The following is a 22,697-nucleotide window of genomic DNA, read 5'->3' on the forward strand; positions in this document are numbered from 1 at the left end:
GATCTACCATGAAAAGTTGGATTCTTACCAAGATGAATAGCACTCTGGCTATCGCAAAATAAAACATACCTTTCCTAAGTAAAGCCAAGCTCATTCACAAATTTTTTCATCCATAGCAACTCCTTGCATGCTTCAGTAGCTGCAATGAACTCAGCCTCTGTAGTAGATAAAGCAATACATTTTTGCAACCTGGATTGCCATGCCACAGCTCCCCCTGCAAATGTAATCAAGTACCCAGAAGTAGACTTTCTAGAATCAATATCCCCAGCCATATCAGAATCAGTGTAACCACAAAGCATAAGCTTTTCAGACCCAAAACACAACTTCAAACCTGAAGTACCACGGAGATATCTCAATATCCATTTAACTGCATTCCAATGCTCCTTACCTGGATTAGAAAGAAATCTACTAACTGTACCAACTGCATGAGCTATATCTGGTCTAGTACAAACCATAGCATACATCAAACTTCCTACTGCAGATGCATAAGGAACCTTTTGCATGAATTCTTTCTCTTGCTCATTGGAAGGAGACTGCTTCACACTCAATCTAATAGATGTAGGGAGAGGTGTACTTACAGCCTTAGCCTTAGCCATATTGAACCGTTGTAGTACCTTCTCAATATACTTCTCTTGTGAAAGCCATAATTTCTTGCATCTTCTGTCACGAATGACCTTTATGCCAAGAATCTGCTTTGCCGGGCCTAAATCCTTCATAGAAAAAGACTTGCTCAAGTCTTTCTTCAAATTCATAATTCTGGAGGAGTTAGGACCTACAATAAGTATATCATCAACATACAACAGCAAAATGATAAAGTCACTGTCAGAAAAACTTTGCACAAAAACACAATGATCAGAAGTAGTCTTTTTGTAGCCTTGTTGAACCATAACAGACTCAAACTTCTTATACCACTGCCTTGGTGCTTGTTTTAAACCATACAAGCTCTTTTTCAACTTGCAAACATAATTTTCTTTGCCCTTCACCACAAAACCTTCAGGCTGCTCCATATAAATTTCCTCTTCTAAGTCACCATGAAGAAATGCAGTTTTCACATCCATCTGCTCAATCTCTAAATCAAGTGTAGCAGCTAAACCCAAGATAACCATGATGGAAGACATCTTAACCACTGGTGAGAAAATTTCTTCAAAATCAATCCCCTTTCTCTGACTAAAGCCCTTGACAACTAATCTCGCTTTATACCGAGGGGATGATGAATTCTCTTCATGCTTCACCTTATAGATCCACCTATTCTTCAAGGCTTTTCTATCTTTAGGAAGCTTCTCCAATTCAAAAGTATCATTGTCATATAAGGATTGCATTTCATCTTTCATAGCAATAATCCATTTTGTCTTTTCCTCACTCTCAACAGCTTCTTGGTAGCATTCTGGCTCATCTGCATCTGTCAACAATACATACTCATTAGGAGAATACCTTGTAGATGGAATATGATTTCTGGTAGACCTTCTGACTGGAGCCTCTTGTTGTCCCTCAAGTGTCTCATACTGATCATCAGTTGCATCATCTATAGGAATATCAACCTCATCTGCCTCTTCAGTATTATCCTGAAGATCAACCTGATTTCTAACATCAACTGCAGTAGGTGTTGAAGCTGACGGAACTGGATCTACATCAACCAAGCTGTTATTTTGAGGTTTTGGTTTCTCCACTTTGCCAATATCTTCAATAGTCTGATTTTCAATAAAGACCACATCACGGCTTCTATAAACTTTCTTCTCAATAGGATCATAACACCTATAGCCAAACTCATCTTGACCGTAGCCAATGAAGATACACTGTCTTGTCTTGGGATCTAGCTTGGACCTTTCATCTTTAGGAACATGAACAAAACATTTGCACCCAAATACCCGTAGATGATCATATGAAGGCTTCTTACCATACCAAAAACTATCAGGAACATCATTATTCAAAGGAACGGTAGGAGTAAGATTGATGACATGTGCAACTGCATACAATGCCTCACCCCAAAAAGAATTAGGTAGTTTTGCATCTGAAAGCGTACATCTAACTCTCTCCATCAAGGTTCTGTTCATCCTTTCTGCCAAGCCATTCAACTGTGGAGTCTTAGGAGGTGTCTTCTGATGTCTGATACCATGCTCTCGACAATAAGAATCAAATGGCCCACAATATTCACCTCCATTATCAGTACGAACACATTTCAACTTTTTACCTGTTTCTCTCTCAGCATAAGTGTGAAATTCTCTAAATGCACCGAGTACCTGATCCTTTAACTTTAACACACGAACCCAAAGCTTTCTTGAGTGATCATCAATAAAAGTCACAAAGTACTGTGCACCACCAAATGACTTATCCTTCAAAGGACCACATACATCTGAGTGTACTAGCTCTAACAACTCTTCTTTTCTAGAAGGAGGATGATGTTTAAAGGAGACCCGTTTCTGTTTTCCAGCCAAACAATGCTCACAAGTGTCTAACTCTCCACCTTGCAAACCAGAAAGCAAATTCTTCTTAGCTAGAATATTCAGACCCTTTTCACTGATGTGACTCAATCTCTTGTGCCATAATTCTGTTGAACTATCATTTTCAACTGCATTCACAAGATCTGTAGGGATAGTAGTCAGTAGCCAATACAAACCTGAACCTCTAAACCCTTTAGCCACAACCAAAGAGCCTTTATAAACAATGCCATGATTAAACAAATTGGTGCCATATCCATCATTATATAAAGCGTCACAGGATATCAAATTCAACCTCACATCTGGCGCATGTTTAACATTCTTAAGTATCAACTTCATACCAAGGTTGGTCACCACAGTTACATTGCCAATGCCCACTACTTTGGATACAGATCCATTTCCCATCCGTAAAGTTCTAAAATCACCAGGAGTGTAAGATGTGAAGAATTCTTTCTTTGTAGCAACATGGTGTGCAGCTCCACTATCAAGTACCCAAAGAACCTCATTGCTGGCAACATTAATCATACTTCCATCATGAACAACAGCCAAATCAACTGAAGTAGCAACACTGACACGATCACCATTTTCATCATTGCCATTCTTTTCTTGCTTGCCTTTATTGGTTTTGTTATCCTTTTTCCACTTGTAACAGTACCGTTTGATATGCCCAGATTTACCACAATAATGACATTCAAGGCTCTTATACCTTGACTTTGATTTACTCCTACTCTTGCTTCTACTGTTGTGATCATGACTTCTACTCTTGCTTCTCCCCCTGTTTTCAGTAACCAAAATATCTGACTGTGATGTGGAAGCGCCCTGAGTTCTCCTTCTTACTTCTTCATTCAGAACACCACTCTTCACATACTGCATAGTTACAACACCATCAGGAGCAGAATTTGTCAAAGATACCCTAAAGTTTTCCCAAGAGTCAGGAAGTGTATTCAACAACCAAAGTCCCATAATGTCCTCATCAAACTTGACACCCATATTGGATAACTGATCAAAGATACCCTGAAATTCATTTACATGGTCAAGTACTGAGCTCCCTTCTTTGTACTGCAGGCGTATGGCTTGCTTAAGTAAGAACAACTTGTTGTTACCAGTTTTAGAAGCATACAAAGATTCTAGCTTTTCCCACAAAGTTTTGGCATTTGTATCATTAACAATATGATTATATACATTATCCTCAACCCATTGCCTAAGAAAACCACATACTTGCTGATGCTCAAACTCCCATTCTTCATCAGACTTAGACACAGGCTTACTAGCAGCAAATACAGGCAAATGTAGTTTCTTTAAAAACAAAAGGTCTTTCATCTTTCCTTTCCCAGTGTGATAGTTTGTGCCATCCAAACAAATCATTTTACTCATATTTACCTCCATAATTCAAACAAGCAAAAAATGCTCAATCAACAAAATAACTGCAGCTCTGATACCACTGTGATGGGAAGTAACACAAAATCTGACCTCACAACAAAAACTTCCCCACTTGAATGAATCTATTAGGAGTAACAATGAGCAACAAATTCAAGCAACACAAGCTGTCCCAAATTATACACAATCAAAAATAACATTCACCACATGAACACAAATCTTTTTACGTGGAAAACTCCTCCGGTGTGAAGGATAAAAACCACGGGACCTCTCCTCCGGTCCAAGGAAATAAAGTTCACTATCACAAATATTGTCTTACAACTTACAGCAAGCTACAACCATCAAAATATGTAGCTATACCACAAACAACCACAAATAAATGTGTGGGAACACAATAGAGTGATCACAAAACACAGCTGCTGTTCTCAATACATTTAAAAATGTTCTACTCATCCAAAAATTAAACTGATCAGCCAGAATCAAGAGTTGGATGTCAGGAACAAGCTCACCAAAAATCAGCTCAATCCGACAAAGGATGACTGCCGAAAACGCTGAAGAAGATGAAGCTATGCAGAGCTAGAAGCAGAACAGGACAGCTTCGGATTCAGACCCAGAACTCAATCTCTGAACCTCTAAATGAAAATCCCTACGGTGAGAATCAAGAACAAAGAGCAAAGAAAAACATATCCAAAAATCACAACGATCCAACGGTTGAAACTCCAAGAATCTCCAGAACACGGTGGCTGGTGCTGGATGGGGCTGTGCAGAAAAACCCTCTCCTCTCCTCTGTTTTTCTCACACGATTTCTGGTTGTGTGTTGATCAAATGAGAGCCAAAAAATATTAGGAATATGGCTGTTAGTTGAGGGGCATAATTGTAAAACAATAATTAGTTAGTGGACTTCAAAATATGGGCTTTTACCACATAGGAAGGGAACCCAAACCCAACACCTTATCCTCATCCCATTTCATCGTTCCGTGAGAGCATTACACTGTAGTATTTTAGCGGTCTCAGGCCACCTGCACCAACTACAAACACGAAAAAAATTGGGTTTTTACTGATAGCAACGGCGATTGGCAATAGAAACATGCATGATGGTTGGGACTTAGATATTGATAATAGCGAGCAGGCGGCAAGTGAGAATAATTAAAATCGCAATTTTCAATTCAAAAAGTCCAAGAGAAGCTCTAATGGCAAAAGTAGACCCATTAATCTGAAACTGTGATTCTCAAAGGCATGTTGAATAGATTGTCGATGCTTGGCCCAGTTCACTTAGTTCTGGCTGCTGAAGCAATTAGGTTGGAGCCTTTGTGAGCTGATGCTTATGAGAAACAAGTGAAGGAATTAACGGCTTTTTGTTTTTTGTTTTTTTTTTTTTTTTTTTTTTTTTTTTTTTTTTTTTTTTAAAGCTTTTTATTTCTTTTTTGAATATTTGAATAATGAGTTATTACTGGATTTTCTTTTCAATATGAAAAATGCTTCATTGATATTACGTCTTATAAATTCCATTTCATGAAAAAAATTTAAGGCACTCTTTCTTTTTTTAAAAATTTATGCTACAAGGATTTTTTTTTTTCTTCATATATATATATATATATATATATATATATATATATATATATTTGTTAGCTTTTGAAGAGGAAAGTTTAGGGTCAATTCTGTCATTTAAAAGTTTTCTCTTCCATTTGACCACCTTTTTAGGGTTTGCCTCACGGCTAAACAATACTAACCAATTCAAACAAGAGGTGGGATAGTTTCAAAAACAAGAGGTGGATTTATACAGGTTGTGAAGTTGTTAGAATTTTTCTCTAACAGCTTTATATCATGCTCTTTTTTTTTTTAATTAAATTACTTTTTATCATATGAATTATTACCAAATTAATGATCTTACAAGGGCAATTAATGTTCTAAGCCAATAGTTTGTGAACATCACATAATAGGTAGGTGAAAGGTATGACCTGGTCAAGTATGTCCATGGAATGGAATCTGAATTTGAATTTCTATCTTCAAGCACAGCCCTTCACTTGTCAACCCAAATACAACTTCAATTAGGTCATCTTCCATTTCCTTCTCCCTCTCTCTCTCTCTCTCTCTCTCTATCCAGAAATTAAAAAAAAAAAAAAGAAAAAAATCCTACTTTTTTTCCTTTCTTCTTCCTTTTTCCACCCTTTCACAATGTCTCTCTCCATCTTCCTCCTCTGGCTTGTTAGCATCCCTCTCTTATCCCATTCACTTCCTGCTCCTAGAGGTAACACTATAACTTATTTTTGTTTTCTATTTTTTTTTTCTATTCTTTTCCCCTTTTCATGTGATAATGAATAAATTACTTTGTACAAAGGGAATGAAGAAAGAATAATATAAGCTTTACAAAAGATTAACTTTATTTTTGCACCATTTTTAGATACTATAAAGTGAAATTTCCTTCTATGAAACAAACTACTAATGATTAGATATATGAATATCTTTAAACAAGAGGATGAATTTTTAGAAGTAAAAAAGGAGCTGGGGTTGGATATTTTATGTTAGGGAAGAAGCATTAATCCCTAATCTCATATTAAGTTGTAGTAAATTAATAATGATTCAAACATATATATGAATTATTAATAGCATTCGAGGACTTTTCAATGATGGAACCTTCTACCCTTGAATTACTAATATGACCACAAACTAAATTTAGTTACTAGTTAGGGTGGGATTCAGGTAAACCTCGTCCAACAGAAACGAAACTTGGTTTCAAACCCTTGACATTTTAGGTGTCAGGTTAAGTTCACTCCGGATGCAATTCACTTCCTCTGATCCAATTGTCTGTTAATTATTTAGTTCCTAGATTAAATGCATATAAAGAGGCTAACTTAAAATGCAGGTTTTCCTTTAAGCTGTGGTTCATCGAGTGAGATAACTCAAGGAAACATCAAATACATTCCAGATGAAGGATACATATCAGTAGGAAACAAAACAACCATCAAAACACCTGGTTTACTACCTCTTTTATCTACATTGCGATATTTTCCTGATGCATCAGCTCGAAAATATTGCTACGTATTTCCAACAGTCAAAGGAGGGAAATACTTAATTAGGACTACTTATTACTATGGAAGCTTTGATGGAGGGAAAACACCGCCGGTTTTCGATCAAATTGTGCAGGGAAATAAATGGGGAACTATTAATACAACAGAAGATTATACCAATGGACTTAGTACATATTATGAAATTATTGTGCTTTCTATGTCCAGAGAACTTAGTGTTTGTCTTGCAAGAAATAACGAAACGACAAGTAGTCCTTTTATATCAGCTCTTGAAGTGGAAAATCTTGATGACACAATGTATAATTCAACAGATTTTTCTAACTATGCACTTGCTACTCTTGCTAGACATTCTTTTGGATATCTAGAATACATTGGGTAAGTAAACATGGCATTTCCTTCTTTTTTCTTGTTCTTCTAGTGCTGCTTTGTATACGTATAAACTGAAATTAAATTTGAAGGAAAAAAAAAAAAAAAACAAGATGATGCTTCTAACAAATTCTCATTTTGGGTATGTAAAATAAAAATAATAATAATAAAACAAAAAACTTGAAAACTAGCTTTCCAGATGATCCATACAACCGGCTATGGCAACCATTCTTGGACCAGAACCCAATAGTAGAAAGTCACTCAAGTGTAACTAGCACAGATTTTTGGAACTTCCCTCCAATGAAAACATTCACAACTGCAATCACAACAAGCAGAGGAAAGACAATCAATCTCTGGTGGCCGGCAGTGTCACTTCCGAGCACAAAATACTACATTGCACTCTATTTTCAAGATAACCGGACGCCAAGTCCATTCAGTTGGAGAGTATTCAGTGTGTATGTGAATGGAAAGATTTTTTATGAAAATCTTAATGTATCAACGAAAGGTGTAACTGTTTGTGCATCAGAATGGCCTCTTTCAGGGAAGACTGAAATTACCTTGACTCCTGGTAAGAATATTCCTGTCGGACCCATAATTAATGCTGGTGAAGTCTTTCAGATTTTGCCTTTTGGTGAAAGGACTCTTACAAGAGATGGTATGTCACTGTTCTTTAACCTTAACCGCAGTTTTCTTAATGTATAAACATTGTTCTATGTCTTCTCTTGACAAAATGTTTCTGGTTTTGAATGAATATCGCAGTGATGGCTATGGAGGATTTGGCTCGAAACTTTGACAATGCGCCTCCCGATTGGAAAGGTGATCCGTGCTTGCCTAATAACAACTCATGGACTGGAGTTTCTTGTTCTAAAGATAAACTGCCCAGAATTGTCTCTTTGTAAGTTCATTTGAATGGTTAAATCCAAAAAATCATATATCAAATATCAAAAAACCTTCTCTTGGAAAAATATCCACCCGTCTTTCTGTAACATATGGCGTGTGCCGCAAACTTCATGCTCTAGATGTTCACGTGATGGTGTGTTATCTCACATTGGTTTTGGACTGAGGTCTTTATTCAAAATATAAGATTTGAATAATCCTCTCTTGATATAGTTTTTGGAAAGTGAGCTAGGCCCAATCCATTTTATAACATGGTATTAGAGTCTACTCTGCTTTAATGTTGGGTCATTTTGAGATATGTTTGCCTGCAAACTTCACGCTCTAGATGTTCATGTATGGTCGTGTCATTCCACGTTTGAATTACACCCGGTCCATTTTATAATACACAGATTTTGAAAAATTGTTAATGTGATTTCTAATATGGTATAAGAGCCCATTATTTTTCAATTCCTATTTAAAAAATTATATTCCGGCGCGACTCAAAAGTGAGCTTTGCATGTCATTCAGGAATCTTACAAAAATGGGAATCTCTGGGTCTATAGCTCCAGGCATAGCCAATTTAACAGCACTCACTCACATGTAAGTACCTTCAGTTTTCCTAACATTTTAGTTGATTAATAAAGATTGTTTCAGATTTACTGATACTTTATTACAGTTTGCTAGGAGAGAACAAACTCTCAGGTGCTATTCCAGACATGAGCTCATTGAATGAACTACAAATTCTGTATGTCACTTTTCAAAATTTTTTTTCTTTTTTTTATCTTATTCTTGCCAATCAAATTCTAAAATTTTCTTTCTAAGGGCTATGATTAATCTAATATCACTTAAATCAACAAACAAGTTCTTTATTTTGACCCAAAATCGCAATTAGCAATAAGAACACCATTAATCTTTTATTTTCTTTTTTATAATATATCATTAAGGCACTTGGAGGACAACCAGCTTGAAGGATCAATTCCTCAGTCTTTAGGTCGGCTTAAAAAGCTTCAAGAGATGTAAGTTTAATTTTGAATGCAAAATGTGACAATACTTTCAATAAAGTTAATTAATTATCAACTAATTAATTATGTTTTTACTTTTGGTTGACAGATTTCTTCAAAATAACAATCTAAGTGGCAGAATCCCACCATCACTGGAGAACGATGACGGCATAAATATTCAGTAATATACTTTTCCCGATTAATTGTTCTTTATACCAAAGATTTCAACTATTGTTGTTAATTTTCTGAATAGGGTTAATTACAGAAACATGCTTTGAGGTTTGCCTTCATATGCTTTCGACCCATGTCACCAAAAATAAAAATTTGATAATTTAGGGACTAAAGTGAAAATAATTTTAAAACTTTAAGAACTAAAGTGCAATCAAATTTCAAAAGTCAACGAAGTTAATAAAGGATTGGAGTATCGAGTCATCAATAATCTTAAAGACAATCGATCTAAAGCTTGCTGCACAACTCGCTCCGACTCCACATCTAAAGCACTAGTTGCTTCATCTAATAGTAATATTTCTAGGTTCTTTAGAACTGCTCTAGCAATAGCCACTCTTTGCTTCTGCCCTCCAGATAGTTGCACCCCTCGCTCACCGACTTTCGTTGAGTAACCCTCTGGAAGAGAACTAATGAAACTATGAGCATTTGCAAGTTTGGCAGCTTCAATCACTTCTGCTTCAAAGGCTCCTTCTTTCCCATATAAGATGTTTTCATAGATTGATGTTGCAAAAAGAGCTGGCTCTTGTTGAACTAGGCCAATGTGCTTTCTTAGAGATTTTAGCTTCAGTTTCTTGATATCTATGCCTGTGCCAATACAGTTACATCCTCATCAGACTAAAACAATATAAAATACAAATTTCATCAATAAGTTTGCTTTAATTAGCAAATTTGTTTGCTATTCAAATTTTCAAGAAGCCAAACTGAATCTAGAAAATCCCGGTCGCTCCGTGCGTGGCCGTCGCCTCCGCAGCAGTCCTGCTCTTCAACCGCAGTACCAGTAGCCAGCTCCTCCATCTGCATTCTTGAAACAATTTAGCCATTGCTGCTATATCAGAGCTGTACTTTAGAGTGGGGAAAGATTTTAACGATAGAGACAAAAGAGATCCGATATGAAACAGATGATGGGTCGGCAAGTGATATGTCAGCTTCGCTTTGGTTGCTTTACAACTGTGGCTCAACCTGCTTAAAAACCTGCTTGTAGTAGCCTCTGAAAGTGAGAGGCAGTTTGAACGAACATGAGCCAAACATAAAGCCAAACACAAAGAAAACCCTAAAACTCAAAAACAAAGAAGCTGCCGTTCTAAATCAAAGAAAACCCTAAAACTCAAAAACAACATTTCCTATTTATATCAAACCCATATACCATACCCATTTTTCACTTAACCCGAATCCACCCAATAAGCCCAACTAACCCAAAACCCATTAACCCATACAATAAACCCATTTTACAGCTGTAATTCAGTTACATGAGGAATTGTACTATACAGTAGTCCCTAGGATTAGACTATACAATACACTTGTAAATATAAATAAAACATAGTGTACAGCTTTCAATTTCAATTTTGAAGAAAGATACAAATTCTTCATTTCTTTCTGCATTTCTGTTCATGGTATCAGAGCCTGATCTGGTATCTGAAATACTAAAGCTTCATTCAAGCTTTTCTCCTGAAATCAATGACAGACAATACTAATCAAAACAATGAAAACACAAATGTTGAATCAGAAACTTATAAAGTTTCTGCATCTGAAAATTCAACTTCAAACCTCATAAATATCTCCTTGAATGGCCGGAATTTCTTATCATGGAGTAGATCTATGACCATAGCTTTGAAGGCCAGAGACAAGTATGAATTTGTCACTGGTGAAGAACAAGAACCTGTAGCTGGATCTCCATTGAGAAAGAGATGGCAGAGAATCGACAATTTGGTAACATCCTGGATCCTAAACTCTATTTCAAAAGATTTGGTTGAAGCATTTCTGTATTATCAAACTTCCAAAGATCTCTGGAATGAACTGTCCACTAGGTATGGTGAATCCAATGGACCTATGATTTACCAAATAAAAAAAGATATTTCAGTAACTGTACAAGGTAACCAAACAGTAGCTAATTACTACACAAAACTTAAAAAATTCTGGGATGAATTGGCTTGTTTAAGGCCCATTCCCAAGTGCATCTGTGGAATTGTAGAAGGATGTACCTGTGGTGTTATGAGAGCAGTTTCAGATCTAGATGGAGAAGAAAAACTCATGCAATTCCTCTTAGGATTAAATGATACATATGACAATGTTAAGAATCAAATCCTTCTTATGGATCCATTTCCAAGTATGAGTAAAGCTTATTCAATGGTGCTGAGTGTTGAAAAACAGAGGGAGGTAAATACTGTGATCTATGATTCAAGCGAGAATAGCAGTGCAATGTATGTGCAAAAATCAAATTACAACAACAAAAATACAAGTCACAATTTCAGATCTAAGATTGAGAAGCATTGTGATCACTGCAAAGGGACTGGTCACACCAGAGAAACTTGTTTTAAACTAACTGGTTATCCAGATTGGTTTACTGAACTCAAAAAGAAGAAGAAAATTCAAGCACATTATGGCCAAGCAAGTGATGCACAGCTGAATGCTAACTCAGGAAGCAATGAAAATGATGTGTCCAGAATGGTGAGAATGGAGATCCAGCGTGCATTCAAAGATAAAATGCAGTATGATGATAAGGCAGGAGACACACCTATAGCCAATGCAGTCAGTTTTGCAGGTATTGTTTCTCTTTTTCATTACAATGTGCATGATAAATGTGAATTAGTTCCATGGATTGTTGACACTGGTGCAACTGATCATATGACATACATGCATCATCTATTTCATACATTAACCAAATTACCCAAACCTAGAACAGTAACCTTACCTGATAACTCCACCAGAACTATAACACATATTGGCAAGATCAAAATACATGACAGATTGGTGTTAAAGGATGTGTTATATATACCAACATTCAAATGCAATTTATTATCTGCATCAGCCCTTGCAAAAGACAATGCAATATCAGTAAAAACCCTACCTGACCACTGTTTATTACAGGATTTGCAGACTGATGAAGTAGTAGCTATTGGCAAGTTAAGTGGAGGCTTGTATTTTCTTGATAAGAAGTGTTTTGTGCCTGTTAGTAGTACTGAAGCTCTACTTACTTGTACTACACATGATGATCATTTGAGACTATTATGGCATCTTAGATTGGGTCATATCTCAATGGCTAGACAAAATCATATAATGAATTTTAATACAAGCAGTGGTACTCTTACTTGTAATGTTTGCCCTTTTGCAAAACAACAAAGACTACCATTTTATCCAAGTTGTAATAATGTTAAAGGCATATTTGATTTAGTACATATTGACCTATGGGGACCTTATCCAATTACTTCTTTAACTGGTGCCAGATATATGCTCACTATTGTGGATGATTATAGCAGATACACATGGGCCTACATGCTACCAAACAAACAACAAGTCCACTCAATCCTTGACCACTTTACCAACCTAATAGACACCCAATTTCATACCAAAATCAAGACAATAAGGACTGAAAATGGCACTGAATTTGTGAATAATGTAGTGAAGACATTATTTCTTTCTAAAGGAATTACACATCAACTATCGTGCCCTTATTCCCCACAGCAAAATGGGAGAGTGGAGAGAAAACACAAAGAAATTTTGAATATTGGGAGAGCTCTACTTTTTCAGGCTAAATTTCCTAAACTTTTTTGGTCTGAAGTTCTCCTATCTGCAGTTTACCTGACCAATAGAGTGCCTTCTGCACTCTTAGACTGGTTAAGCCCTTTTGAAAAACTACACCAAACAAAACCAGACCTGACACACTTGAAAGTTATAGGCTGTCTGTGTTTTGCAACCAATACTAAACCACACAAAGACAAGTTTGATCCTAGAGCTAAATCATGTGTGTTACTGGGTTATGGGGCTCAACAAAAGGGTTACAAGATTTATGATATGCACACTAAGCAAATTTTTTACTCAAGGGATGTTATATTTAAGGAAACAGTTTACCCCTTCCATCACAACACCCCTCTTGAATCTTGTACATTCAACATTCCAACATGTTTAGAAGACACTGATTCACTAATCCCTACCCATCCAATCCCACCTACAAACGTGCCTAACCAAGACCAAATTGACCAACAGACTGCACCTACAAATGACCTAGACAACCAACCAATCACCCAAACAGACAATAATCAAACATTACACATAGACCAACCAGTTACATCACTTAGAAGAAGTATAAGAAATTCCAGACCACCTGCATGGATGATAGATTATGTCACAAATTGTGCAAATTCCAGTCCCAAACCTTTTCCACTCAATTCACCCTATTCACATGCATATGTATCATTTGTATCTAATGTCAACAAAATTCATGAGCCAATGTCATATCATCATGCTATTTCTAATGAAAATTGGGTGCAAGCAATGCAAAATGAACTGCAGGCCTTGGAAGACAATGGTACATGGATTTTAACTGAGTTGCCTAGAGGGAAACGGGCCATTGGATGCAAATGGGTCTATCGGGTCAAATATAAACAGGATGGGACTGTAGACAGATACAAAGCTCGCCTAGTTGCTAAGGGGTTCAATCAAAAACTAGGCATTGACTACAATGACAGTTTTTCTCCTGTTGCTAAAATGGTGACTGTGAGAATTTTATTTGCCCTAGTTGCTAAATACCAATGGAATCTTCACCAACTTGATATTAACAATGCCTACCTACATGGTTTTCTTGATGAAGACATCTACATGCAACCCCCAGCTGGCTATTTTAAGGCTTCTAAAGGCCAAGTATGCAAACTGACTAAATCCCTCTACGGTCTAAAACAAGCTGGCAGAATGTGGAACCAGGAATTGACTACTACTTTACTACAGTATGGTTTTCAACAATCAATGAATGATCACTGTCTATTTACCAAAGGCGAGGGTAAAGAATTTCTAGCCCTTATTGTCTACGTGGATGATATTTTAGTTGCTGGACCTGACATTCAACTCATATGCAATATCAAAGAATTTCTTCATTCTAAATTTACTATCAAAGACCTCGGCCATGCAAGATTTTTCTTGGGTATTGACATTCTTTGGTCCAGTGATGGCATATATTTATCACAAAGGAAATTCATTCAAGATATGTTGTTAGATTCAAACATGCAGCACGCCAAACATGCTTCCACACCATTAATACAAGGTCAAAAGATTCATGCAAACATGGGACCATTACTCACAGAACCAGACAGCTATCGTAGACTAGTGGGGAGATTACTTTACCTGAGTTTTACCCGACCTGACATTACTTACTCAGTTCAACAATTATCTCAGCACATGCAACATCCCTGTTAGGGTCACATGGTCGCCGCCTCTCATGTTCTACGCTACTTGGCCTCTACCACAGATTTAAAGTTATTTTTTCCTACCTCTTCGGTGCTTGATCTCCAAGCGTACTATGACGCTGATTGGGGGGCTTGCATTAAGACTCGCCGGTCCCTTACTGGTTACTGTGTTTTTCTGGGTACCTCGCTCATCTCATGGAAAACAAAAAAACAAAATGTTGTTAGTCGTTCCTCCGCCGAAGCAGAATACAGATCTATGGCTAACACAGTGTGTGAAATTATTTGGATTGACAAAATCCTCACAGATCTACAAGTCAAAGTACAAAAGCCCATACCTTTATTCTGTGACAACCAAGCTGCGCTACATATCGCTGCCAACCCAGTTTATCACGAGCGCACCAAGCACATCGATATCAACTGCCATCTCATCCGCCATCACATTCAATCTGGTCTCATTGCAACAAAACATCTACCTTCCACGTCTCAGCTTGCTGATATTTTCACCAAATTGTTACCCATTTCTCATTTTCGTCACATGACTGTCAAGTTGGGCTTGGTTTCCTTGCCCCAGCTCCAACTTGAGGGGGGCGTGAACGAACATGAGCCAAACACAAAGAAAACCCTAAAACTCAAAAACAAAGAAGCTGCCGTTCTAAATCAAAGAAAACCCTAAAACTCAAAAACAACATTTCCTATTTATATCAAACCCATATACCATACCCATTTTTCACTTAACCCGAATCCACCCAATAAGCCCAACTAACCCAAAACCCATTAACCCATACAATAAACCCATTTTACAGCTGTAATTCAGTTACATGAGGAATTGTACTATACAGTAGTCCCTAGGATTAGACTATACAATACACTTGTAAATATAAATAGAACATAGTGTACAGCTTTCAATTTCAATTTTGAAGAAAGATACAAATTCTTCATTTCTTTCTGCATTTCTGTTCACAGTTTTAGAGAAGTGCAAAAGGGAACCTTTCCTTAAGAGGGTTCGAAGTGATACAAAACAATAACCTGCATCTTGATATTGCAGCCTATCTCTTGTTATGCTCCAAGCTCCCTGTTGGCAGTTCACATTCAAGCAAGACCACGCCGTCTTCCGGCAGATCCAGCTAACGCCGGATAGAGCTCCACTGCAACGACTTGTCTTCATGGTGGGCCCATATTGAGACTTTCCTTTCTTTTTTGTGTCGGTCAATTTAAAAAAAAAAAAAAAAAAGATGAAAGAAGGAATGATGGAGAGCATCAACTCCTGACCCCGACACTGTGTCCTGCTGTCTCGATTACACAATTGCAATGACTAGCCTTCCTTGCGGGCCCATTTTTGAGAATCCTTTCTTCTTTTGTGTCGGTCAATTAAAATCACAAAGAAATACTGAATGATGGAGAGCATAAAAGCGTGACCTCGTCCCTATGTCTAGCCCAACTGTCTCAAACACTGTACTTGTCCTTAGACTCAATTCAAATAAATATACCCCTCTAAAATACTCTTGCGCTATGCATGTTGAACTTCTTGCAATTGCATGACCGCAATTATGTCACTCAGCACTTTCTCTTCGACCAACAACTCAAACCCAAAATGGTATTGATTCCTTGCCACCTTCTGCTTCAGCCATGCAAATTAATACAAACGTATGCAGTAGTGATGGAGCATTTTTACTTAGCACCTCAGTTAAAGTGGCGAGCCCTAGTATTCAAGGCCGCAAAGAGCCATGACATTCCTATGTTGAGGGATGGGCAACCCTCGAGCAGTGAGTGCTCTAAAGGATCTTGTTCGTGCCAATAAGCTCATGTTCTGCTTTCTTATGGAGACAAACGTAGCTTCCTCTTATGTTAAAAACTTAAGTCTGCAGTGTGGTTTCTCCTCTTCTTTTTCAGTTGATTGTCTTGGTCGAAGTGGTGGTTTAGCTGTTTTCTGGAATAATAATTTGAATGTTGATTTTTATTCCTACTCCCCAAATCACATTGATATGCAAATAACTTATGGACTGCATACTTGGCGAATGATGTGTGTATATGGGTTCCCTGAACATCATAGGAAGCCAGACACTTGGACTCTCCTTAAAACTCTAGCTAGTCAGCACAACCTTCCTTGGCTTCTAATGGGCGACTTTAATAATCTACTTGCAGATGATGAGAAGATAGGGGGCCATCCTTATGAGCTACATAATCTTGAGGGATTTCGAGAAGCGTTGGAGGTGTGTCGGGTCTCCGATCTTGTTATGGTAGGGTATCCGTTCACATGGCATTCTGGTAGGGGGCGTAACAAAATTGAGGAAAGATTGGACCGAATGGTGGCTTCAGATACATGGTCTAGCTTTTTCCCAAATGCTTCGGTTCACAACTTAATTAGTGGCACATCGGACCATTCTCCAATATTGCTTTTATTGGGCACTGACCTAAGGACTAAAAGAAAAGTTAGCTTCAGGTTTGAAAATGCATGGATTGGGGAGCCTAACCTTGATGAGACTGTTACTCATAATTGGGCCCGAGGAGCCCACGGTGATGTGATGGGTAAACTACAAGCATGCAGAGCTGGGTTGCGAATTTGGGGACGTGACTTACGTAGCAAGTTCCTTAAAGAAATTAAATTGCTTAAAACCCGACTTAATGGCTTTCGAGTCCACCAGCGCAGTGACAGTTCAGAGGAGTACTTCCTAATACAAAAGCAGCTTGGTGATTTGCTTCTTAAAGAAGAGCAGCATTGGAAACAGCGATAAAAAATATTATGGCTTGCTCATGGGGACAAAAATACCAGGTACTTTCACTCCTCAGCTTCCTCACGTAAAAAATTAAACTATCTTCCAGGTATCCGGGACTCAAGAGGTGACTGGAAGGAAGAACCGAGGGATATGCGTAATGTGTTTCTAGAATACTTCACTACACTATTTACGGCCACACCTGTCCAGTCTAGTCCTGTTCTTGAGCATGTTGATTCTTGGGTCACTGAATCTGATAATGACAATCTTATGGCCCCTTTTCTTGATGAGGAGTTTCGATCGGCGATATTTCAAATGCACCCGGACAAGAGTCCTGGCCCTGATGGGTTCAACCCATGTTTCTTTCAGAAATTTTGGTCAGTTGTGGGTTCAGATGTTACTACTAGCTGTAAACGGTGGATTACACACGGCTCTTTTCCTAATCTGGTGAATGAGACCAACATTGTGCTAATTCCAAAAATTGATAAACCTGAATTTGTGAAAGATCTGCGGCCAATTTCCCTATGTAATGTCTTATATAAGATTGTGGCAAAGGTCTTAGCTAATAGGATGAAGCATGTCCTGAGGAAAATTGTCTCCCCATCTATGTCTGCTTTTGTACCTGGGAGGCTAATTACGGACAATGTAATTCTTGCCTTTGAAACAATACATTCTATGAAAACCGTGGGAGGAGTCAAGAACAAACAACGGCTCTGAAGATTGATATTAGTAAGGCATATGATCGAGTTGACTGGTCCTATTTAGAAGCTATAATGACAAGACTTGGGTTCTGTTCCGAATTCATTCAGTTGATTATGATGTGTGTTACATCGGTCAGGTATCATGTACTTGTTAATGGTGAAAGGGTTGGTCCTATTACTCCATCTCGTGGGTTGAGACAAGGGTGCCCTCTATCTCCATACTTGTTTCTACTATGTTCTGAGGGGCTTTCGACTTTATTTATGCATGCAGAGGCAGTAGGGTCAATCCATGGGGGTTGTATTTGTCGAGCTACTCCGAGGTTGTCTCATCTTTTATTTGCTGACGACAGTCTGTTTTTCTTTAAAGCTAAAGCAGAAGAAGCTACAGCGGTTGCACATATCTTAAAACAGTACGAAGCAGCATCAGGACAGGGTGTGAGTTTGCAAAAATCGGGGATTTTTTTCAGCTCTAATGTGGAAGTCTCGGTTAAAGAGCAGATTATCAATATTTTGCAAGTCTCTCAACCCTTAAACCATGGCAGATACCTAGGACTTCCTTCCCTAGTTGGACGAAACAAGAAGGCGATCTTCTCCTTTCTTCAAGATAGATTGAGAAAGACCATTTCTCGATGGAGCCATAGACTCCTTTCTAAGGCGGGAAAGGAAGTAATGATTAAAACTGTAGCTCAGGCGATTCCATCCTACTGCATGAGTACTTTCCTTCTCCCTACTTCCTTCTGTGACGAACTGCAAAGAATTATGAATTCTTTTTGGTGGGGTACACAGGGTCCGAGCGGCAAAGGTATTCATTGGCTCTGTTGGGACCGAATGTGTGTGGGAAAGACTATGGGCGGCCTTGGCTTCCGACATCTCTACTCCTTTAACATTGCCCTAGTTGGTAAACAGATTTGGCGACTTGTCACCGAGCCGAATACTCTTCTATGTTCCGTTCTCAGAGCAAAATATTTTCCGGGGGGGAATGTTTTGGATGCACTCCTAGGGCATAATCCCAGCCTTATATGGAGGAGCATGGTCTCGGCTAAGTCACTTCTCAAAAGAGGGTATAGATGGAGAATTGGCAACGGTTCAAGTGTTAACATTTGGAATGACCCGTGGTTACCAAATGATAATGATTTCTACCCACGTAGCCCTGTTGTCCCTGGTTCTGAGAACACGTCAGTTGGAAATCTAAGGATGTTTAATGGTTGGAATGTGGATTTAATTGCCGGACTGTTCCTTCCAAAGGAGGTGTCACAGGTTCTATCCATCCCGTTTTCTCGGGCTACCCAGGTAGATACACTAATATGGAACTTCTCTACTTCAGGGGAATATCTTGTTAAATCAGGCTACAAACTTGTCCTGCCAAATTTCGTGGAACCTGAAGCAACTGCAACTTTGCCAATTTGGACTAAATTATGGCAATTAGATTCCCCACCGAAGGTTAAGCACTGGCTGTGGCGAGTGTGTCGTAATATTCTACCAACGAAATCTATACTATTTGGCAAGCGAATTACAGAGGATGACCATTGCCCTTTTTGCGGCAAAATAGAGACAACAATGCACATGTTATTCCTGTGTGAGCAAGCTCGACTTTGTTGGACATTAATAGGGATTCCGTTGGATGGATCAGCCACTAGTTTCAGTGATACTCTATTGGGGTTTATTGATCGGCGTAATGATGATCACTGCTTGTTATTCGGTGTATTGTGCTACTTTATCTAGTTTGACAGAAACCGGCGGGTTTGGCAACAAACTAATATTGCTCCTTACAACATTGTTATGGCAGCTACCAGCTTTCTTAGAGAATGGAAGAATGCACAGATTGATCGAAGCAATTCCTCTGTATCGTCGGCTTCAGTTCCGACATGGGCTCCTCCTCCGACTGGGGTTGTAAAGTGTAACGTTGATGCAGCTGTCCATATGACTGAGGGTCGTTCATCGTATGCTGGCCTTGTCCGAAATGAAGCTGGACAGTTCTTGGTAGCTTGCACGGGTCATTTTGCGGGGGTGCTAAAACCTCACATCGCAAAGGCCATCGGCCTTAGGGAGGTTTTATCTTGGTTGCTCACGAGATCTATTGGTAGGGTTTTAGTGGAAACAGATTGCCAACGACTGTTTCAAGCTGTAACTACTAGTTTTGATTCTTTTTCCGATTGGGCACCAGTGCTAGAAGAGATTAAACAACTGCTTTCTCAAATACCATCTAGTGAATTGGTTTGGGTTAGGAGGCAAGGTAACAAGCTTGTACATGCTCTTGCTCGTATGGCATGTTTACATCCTTGTTTCCGTCTATGGGACTCGACTCTCCAATGTATTGCAGATCTTATTTCTCATGATTTATTATAAATATATGATCTTATTTACTTTCAAAAAAAAATAATAATAATCTTAAAGACAAAAATTGTTAATTTTGGAACAATAAGGATCCAAGTGTATTAAGGCAAATCTCAGGGATTATTTTGGGATAAATCCTTTCGGGATCGTGAAAGGATAAAAACTTATTTAGACCAATCTAAAGCTCCACCTCTGGATCAAACTAATTGTAATAGATATTCGTAAAAATTGTTCACATTTACCATTTTTTTCCAGTGAATAGTCAGAAATACTCTCGTTTATATACATAAATAAATAAATTAATTGTTTGGTCTATAGATGCACCTACAGACAGAGCCTAGGCAAGTATTTTTACGATAAAAACATATAGTTTCTAATGACTTAAGTCTACGTTAATCTATATTATTAATTGTTGTGTTATGGTTATAGGGTGTGACTCCTGGTAATCATCTATCTTCTTGAGTAGGCAAAATCCAAGTGAAGCACAGAGCAGTAACAATTTTTCCTTCAAAAGACACTTAACTAGGACGTAATTGGCAACCATTAGGCCTTTAAACATACCATTCATGTTCTCAATTATGTGGATCAAATTAATCAGTAGACGGAAGGAAAAGGTGTAGATATTTCATCAAGTATAATTTTAATCATGCAGTAATTGCATTTTTTGTGAATTTGCTGTGTACAACACTAATGTTTTGTATAATGCTTTGGTGTACAATATGTTATTTGTATATACATATAAGACGATGCTATGTAAACAATTACAAGCTTATTTGGAGTTTTCTGCTCTAGTGGAGCTTCCAATTTTTTCTGCCATTGTTATATGGGAGTCCAAGCTTTCTCCAATCTAATTATGAAATGATGCATCTCTATAGGGGTGTAAATGAGCTGAGTCAGCTTGAAAAATTTTCGAAAAAGTTCGGCTCCAATCGAGCTCGAGCTTAATGATTTTCAGTTCTAAAACTCGTTGAGCTTTTATTTATGTATATCTATAATATTTATTTTAAACTTTTTATTTTGAGCTTCAAGTCGAGCTCGAGCCCAAAATTTTTAGACTCTTCGAATTTCAAACCGAGCTAAATTCTATCGGCCAAGCTTTGAGTCTGACAGGTTCGAACTTGGCTTGACTCGTTTATGCCCCACTTCTCTATAATAATTTTCCCTAGTGACCCTCTACCAAGGTCTTTCAACCATTTCAAATTCTCTTTCTGTGTTATGACATGCCCATTTCACACATGCAGTGAAGAATTGATCCAACAACCACACAGTCTATTTTGATATTCTTTAATATCATGTCATTGAGGACATGATATGCTTTTTGCCAATTCCGACCTTTGCAAAACCCATGAATCAGTTCATTGTAGCAATGCATATCAGGAACCACACCTTCTTTTTCCATTTCAAGCAAGACACTTTCAGCTTCGTCCAATTTCATCTCATTGCAAAACCCACGACTTGCAACACCATAAGCACTTGCATCTATTGGGATGTTATCTGCTTTACATCCTTTAAGCATCTAATATCCCTGTTATGAATTTCCATGCATACAAAGTCCTTTCATAACAACCGTATAAGCTAAAGCATTGGGAGTGACACCAGCGCTCACCACCATGTCCATCAATATATTGATAGCCTCCCTCAAACTACCTTTTTACAAAGGGCACCCATTACAATAGTATATTTATCATCATTACAACTCAAACCCAACTTCTTCAAATTTTCAAAGGTGGCAACTGCCTTATCCAATTTCTTATTCTTAATCACTTTATCGAAAAGAAAATTACAGGTACATACTCGAGGCAAGAATCCTCGCCTACCCATTTGAAATAATGCATGAGTAGCCTCGTCAATCAGTCCAGCTCTAGCGTACAACTTAACTAAGGCATCATACACTTCAAAAAGCAAAGAGGGTTGCTCAGCATCATCAACAACACTATCGCCAAGTTTATCAAGCAAGAGTGAAGCTTCAACAGAATTGTACAAAATAAGATCGAACAAAACTGAATCGAGTCTCTCTTGAAGACCCGCATGGCAAAGGATTGTAATAATAGCTGCATACGTAGAGACATCATGTTCAAAGCCCGAGACTTTCAATTGGCGAAATAAAGAGAGACCTTGATGAGGTTTTTTAAGGCTGTACAAGACATCAGCAATTAATTGGGGTCGTAGTTGTGGGTCAGTTTCATAGTCGCTAGCTGTGTCGGCGTAGGCAATTGAAGTAGAGAAAAATTTAGGTCCGAAGTTAAGAATTGCAGTGGAGCTGCCTTTACTAGTGATGAGTTTTGAATGAAGATGAAAGACTAATTTGGGAAATGAACCCGCCATGGAAGTTGAGAGCTGCATATTCAATTCGAAAAAAAGAACGTTTTGCTAATTGCTAGGGCTTTAAGAAGCCAACCAAAGCATAAATCCTAGGTAGCGTAGTAGTACAAAATAACTTTAGCCTAATTTTCATATATTATTTTGAT

The 22,697-nt window shown here is 38.0% G+C and overlaps 1 protein-coding gene across 1 annotated transcript; it reads left to right on the forward strand.

Annotated features, from left to right (window-relative positions):
- The first annotated feature begins 5,914 nt into the window (after window positions 1-5,914).
- LOC105629872 (Leucine-rich repeat (LRR) family protein) lies at window positions 5,915-21,034 on the forward strand. The gene is made up of 9 exons (XM_012211516.4): window positions 5,915-6,060; window positions 6,676-7,213; window positions 7,396-7,859; window positions 7,964-8,099; window positions 8,609-8,680; window positions 8,757-8,825; window positions 9,025-9,096; window positions 9,191-9,262; window positions 20,659-21,034. The coding sequence occupies exons 1-9, from the start codon at window positions 5,988-5,990 to the stop codon at window positions 20,663-20,665; spliced, it is 1,503 nt and encodes a 500-aa protein (XP_012066906.2). The 5' UTR covers window positions 5,915-5,987; the 3' UTR covers window positions 20,666-21,034.
- The last annotated feature ends 1,663 nt before the right edge of the window (window positions 21,035-22,697 follow it).

This window comes from Jatropha curcas, chromosome 6 (genome assembly GCF_041381405.1).
Source record: "Jatropha curcas cultivar XTBG-Jc1 chromosome 6, XTBG_Jcur_1.0, whole genome shotgun sequence".
Classification (NCBI taxonomy): Eukaryota; Viridiplantae; Streptophyta; class Magnoliopsida; order Malpighiales; family Euphorbiaceae; genus Jatropha; species Jatropha curcas.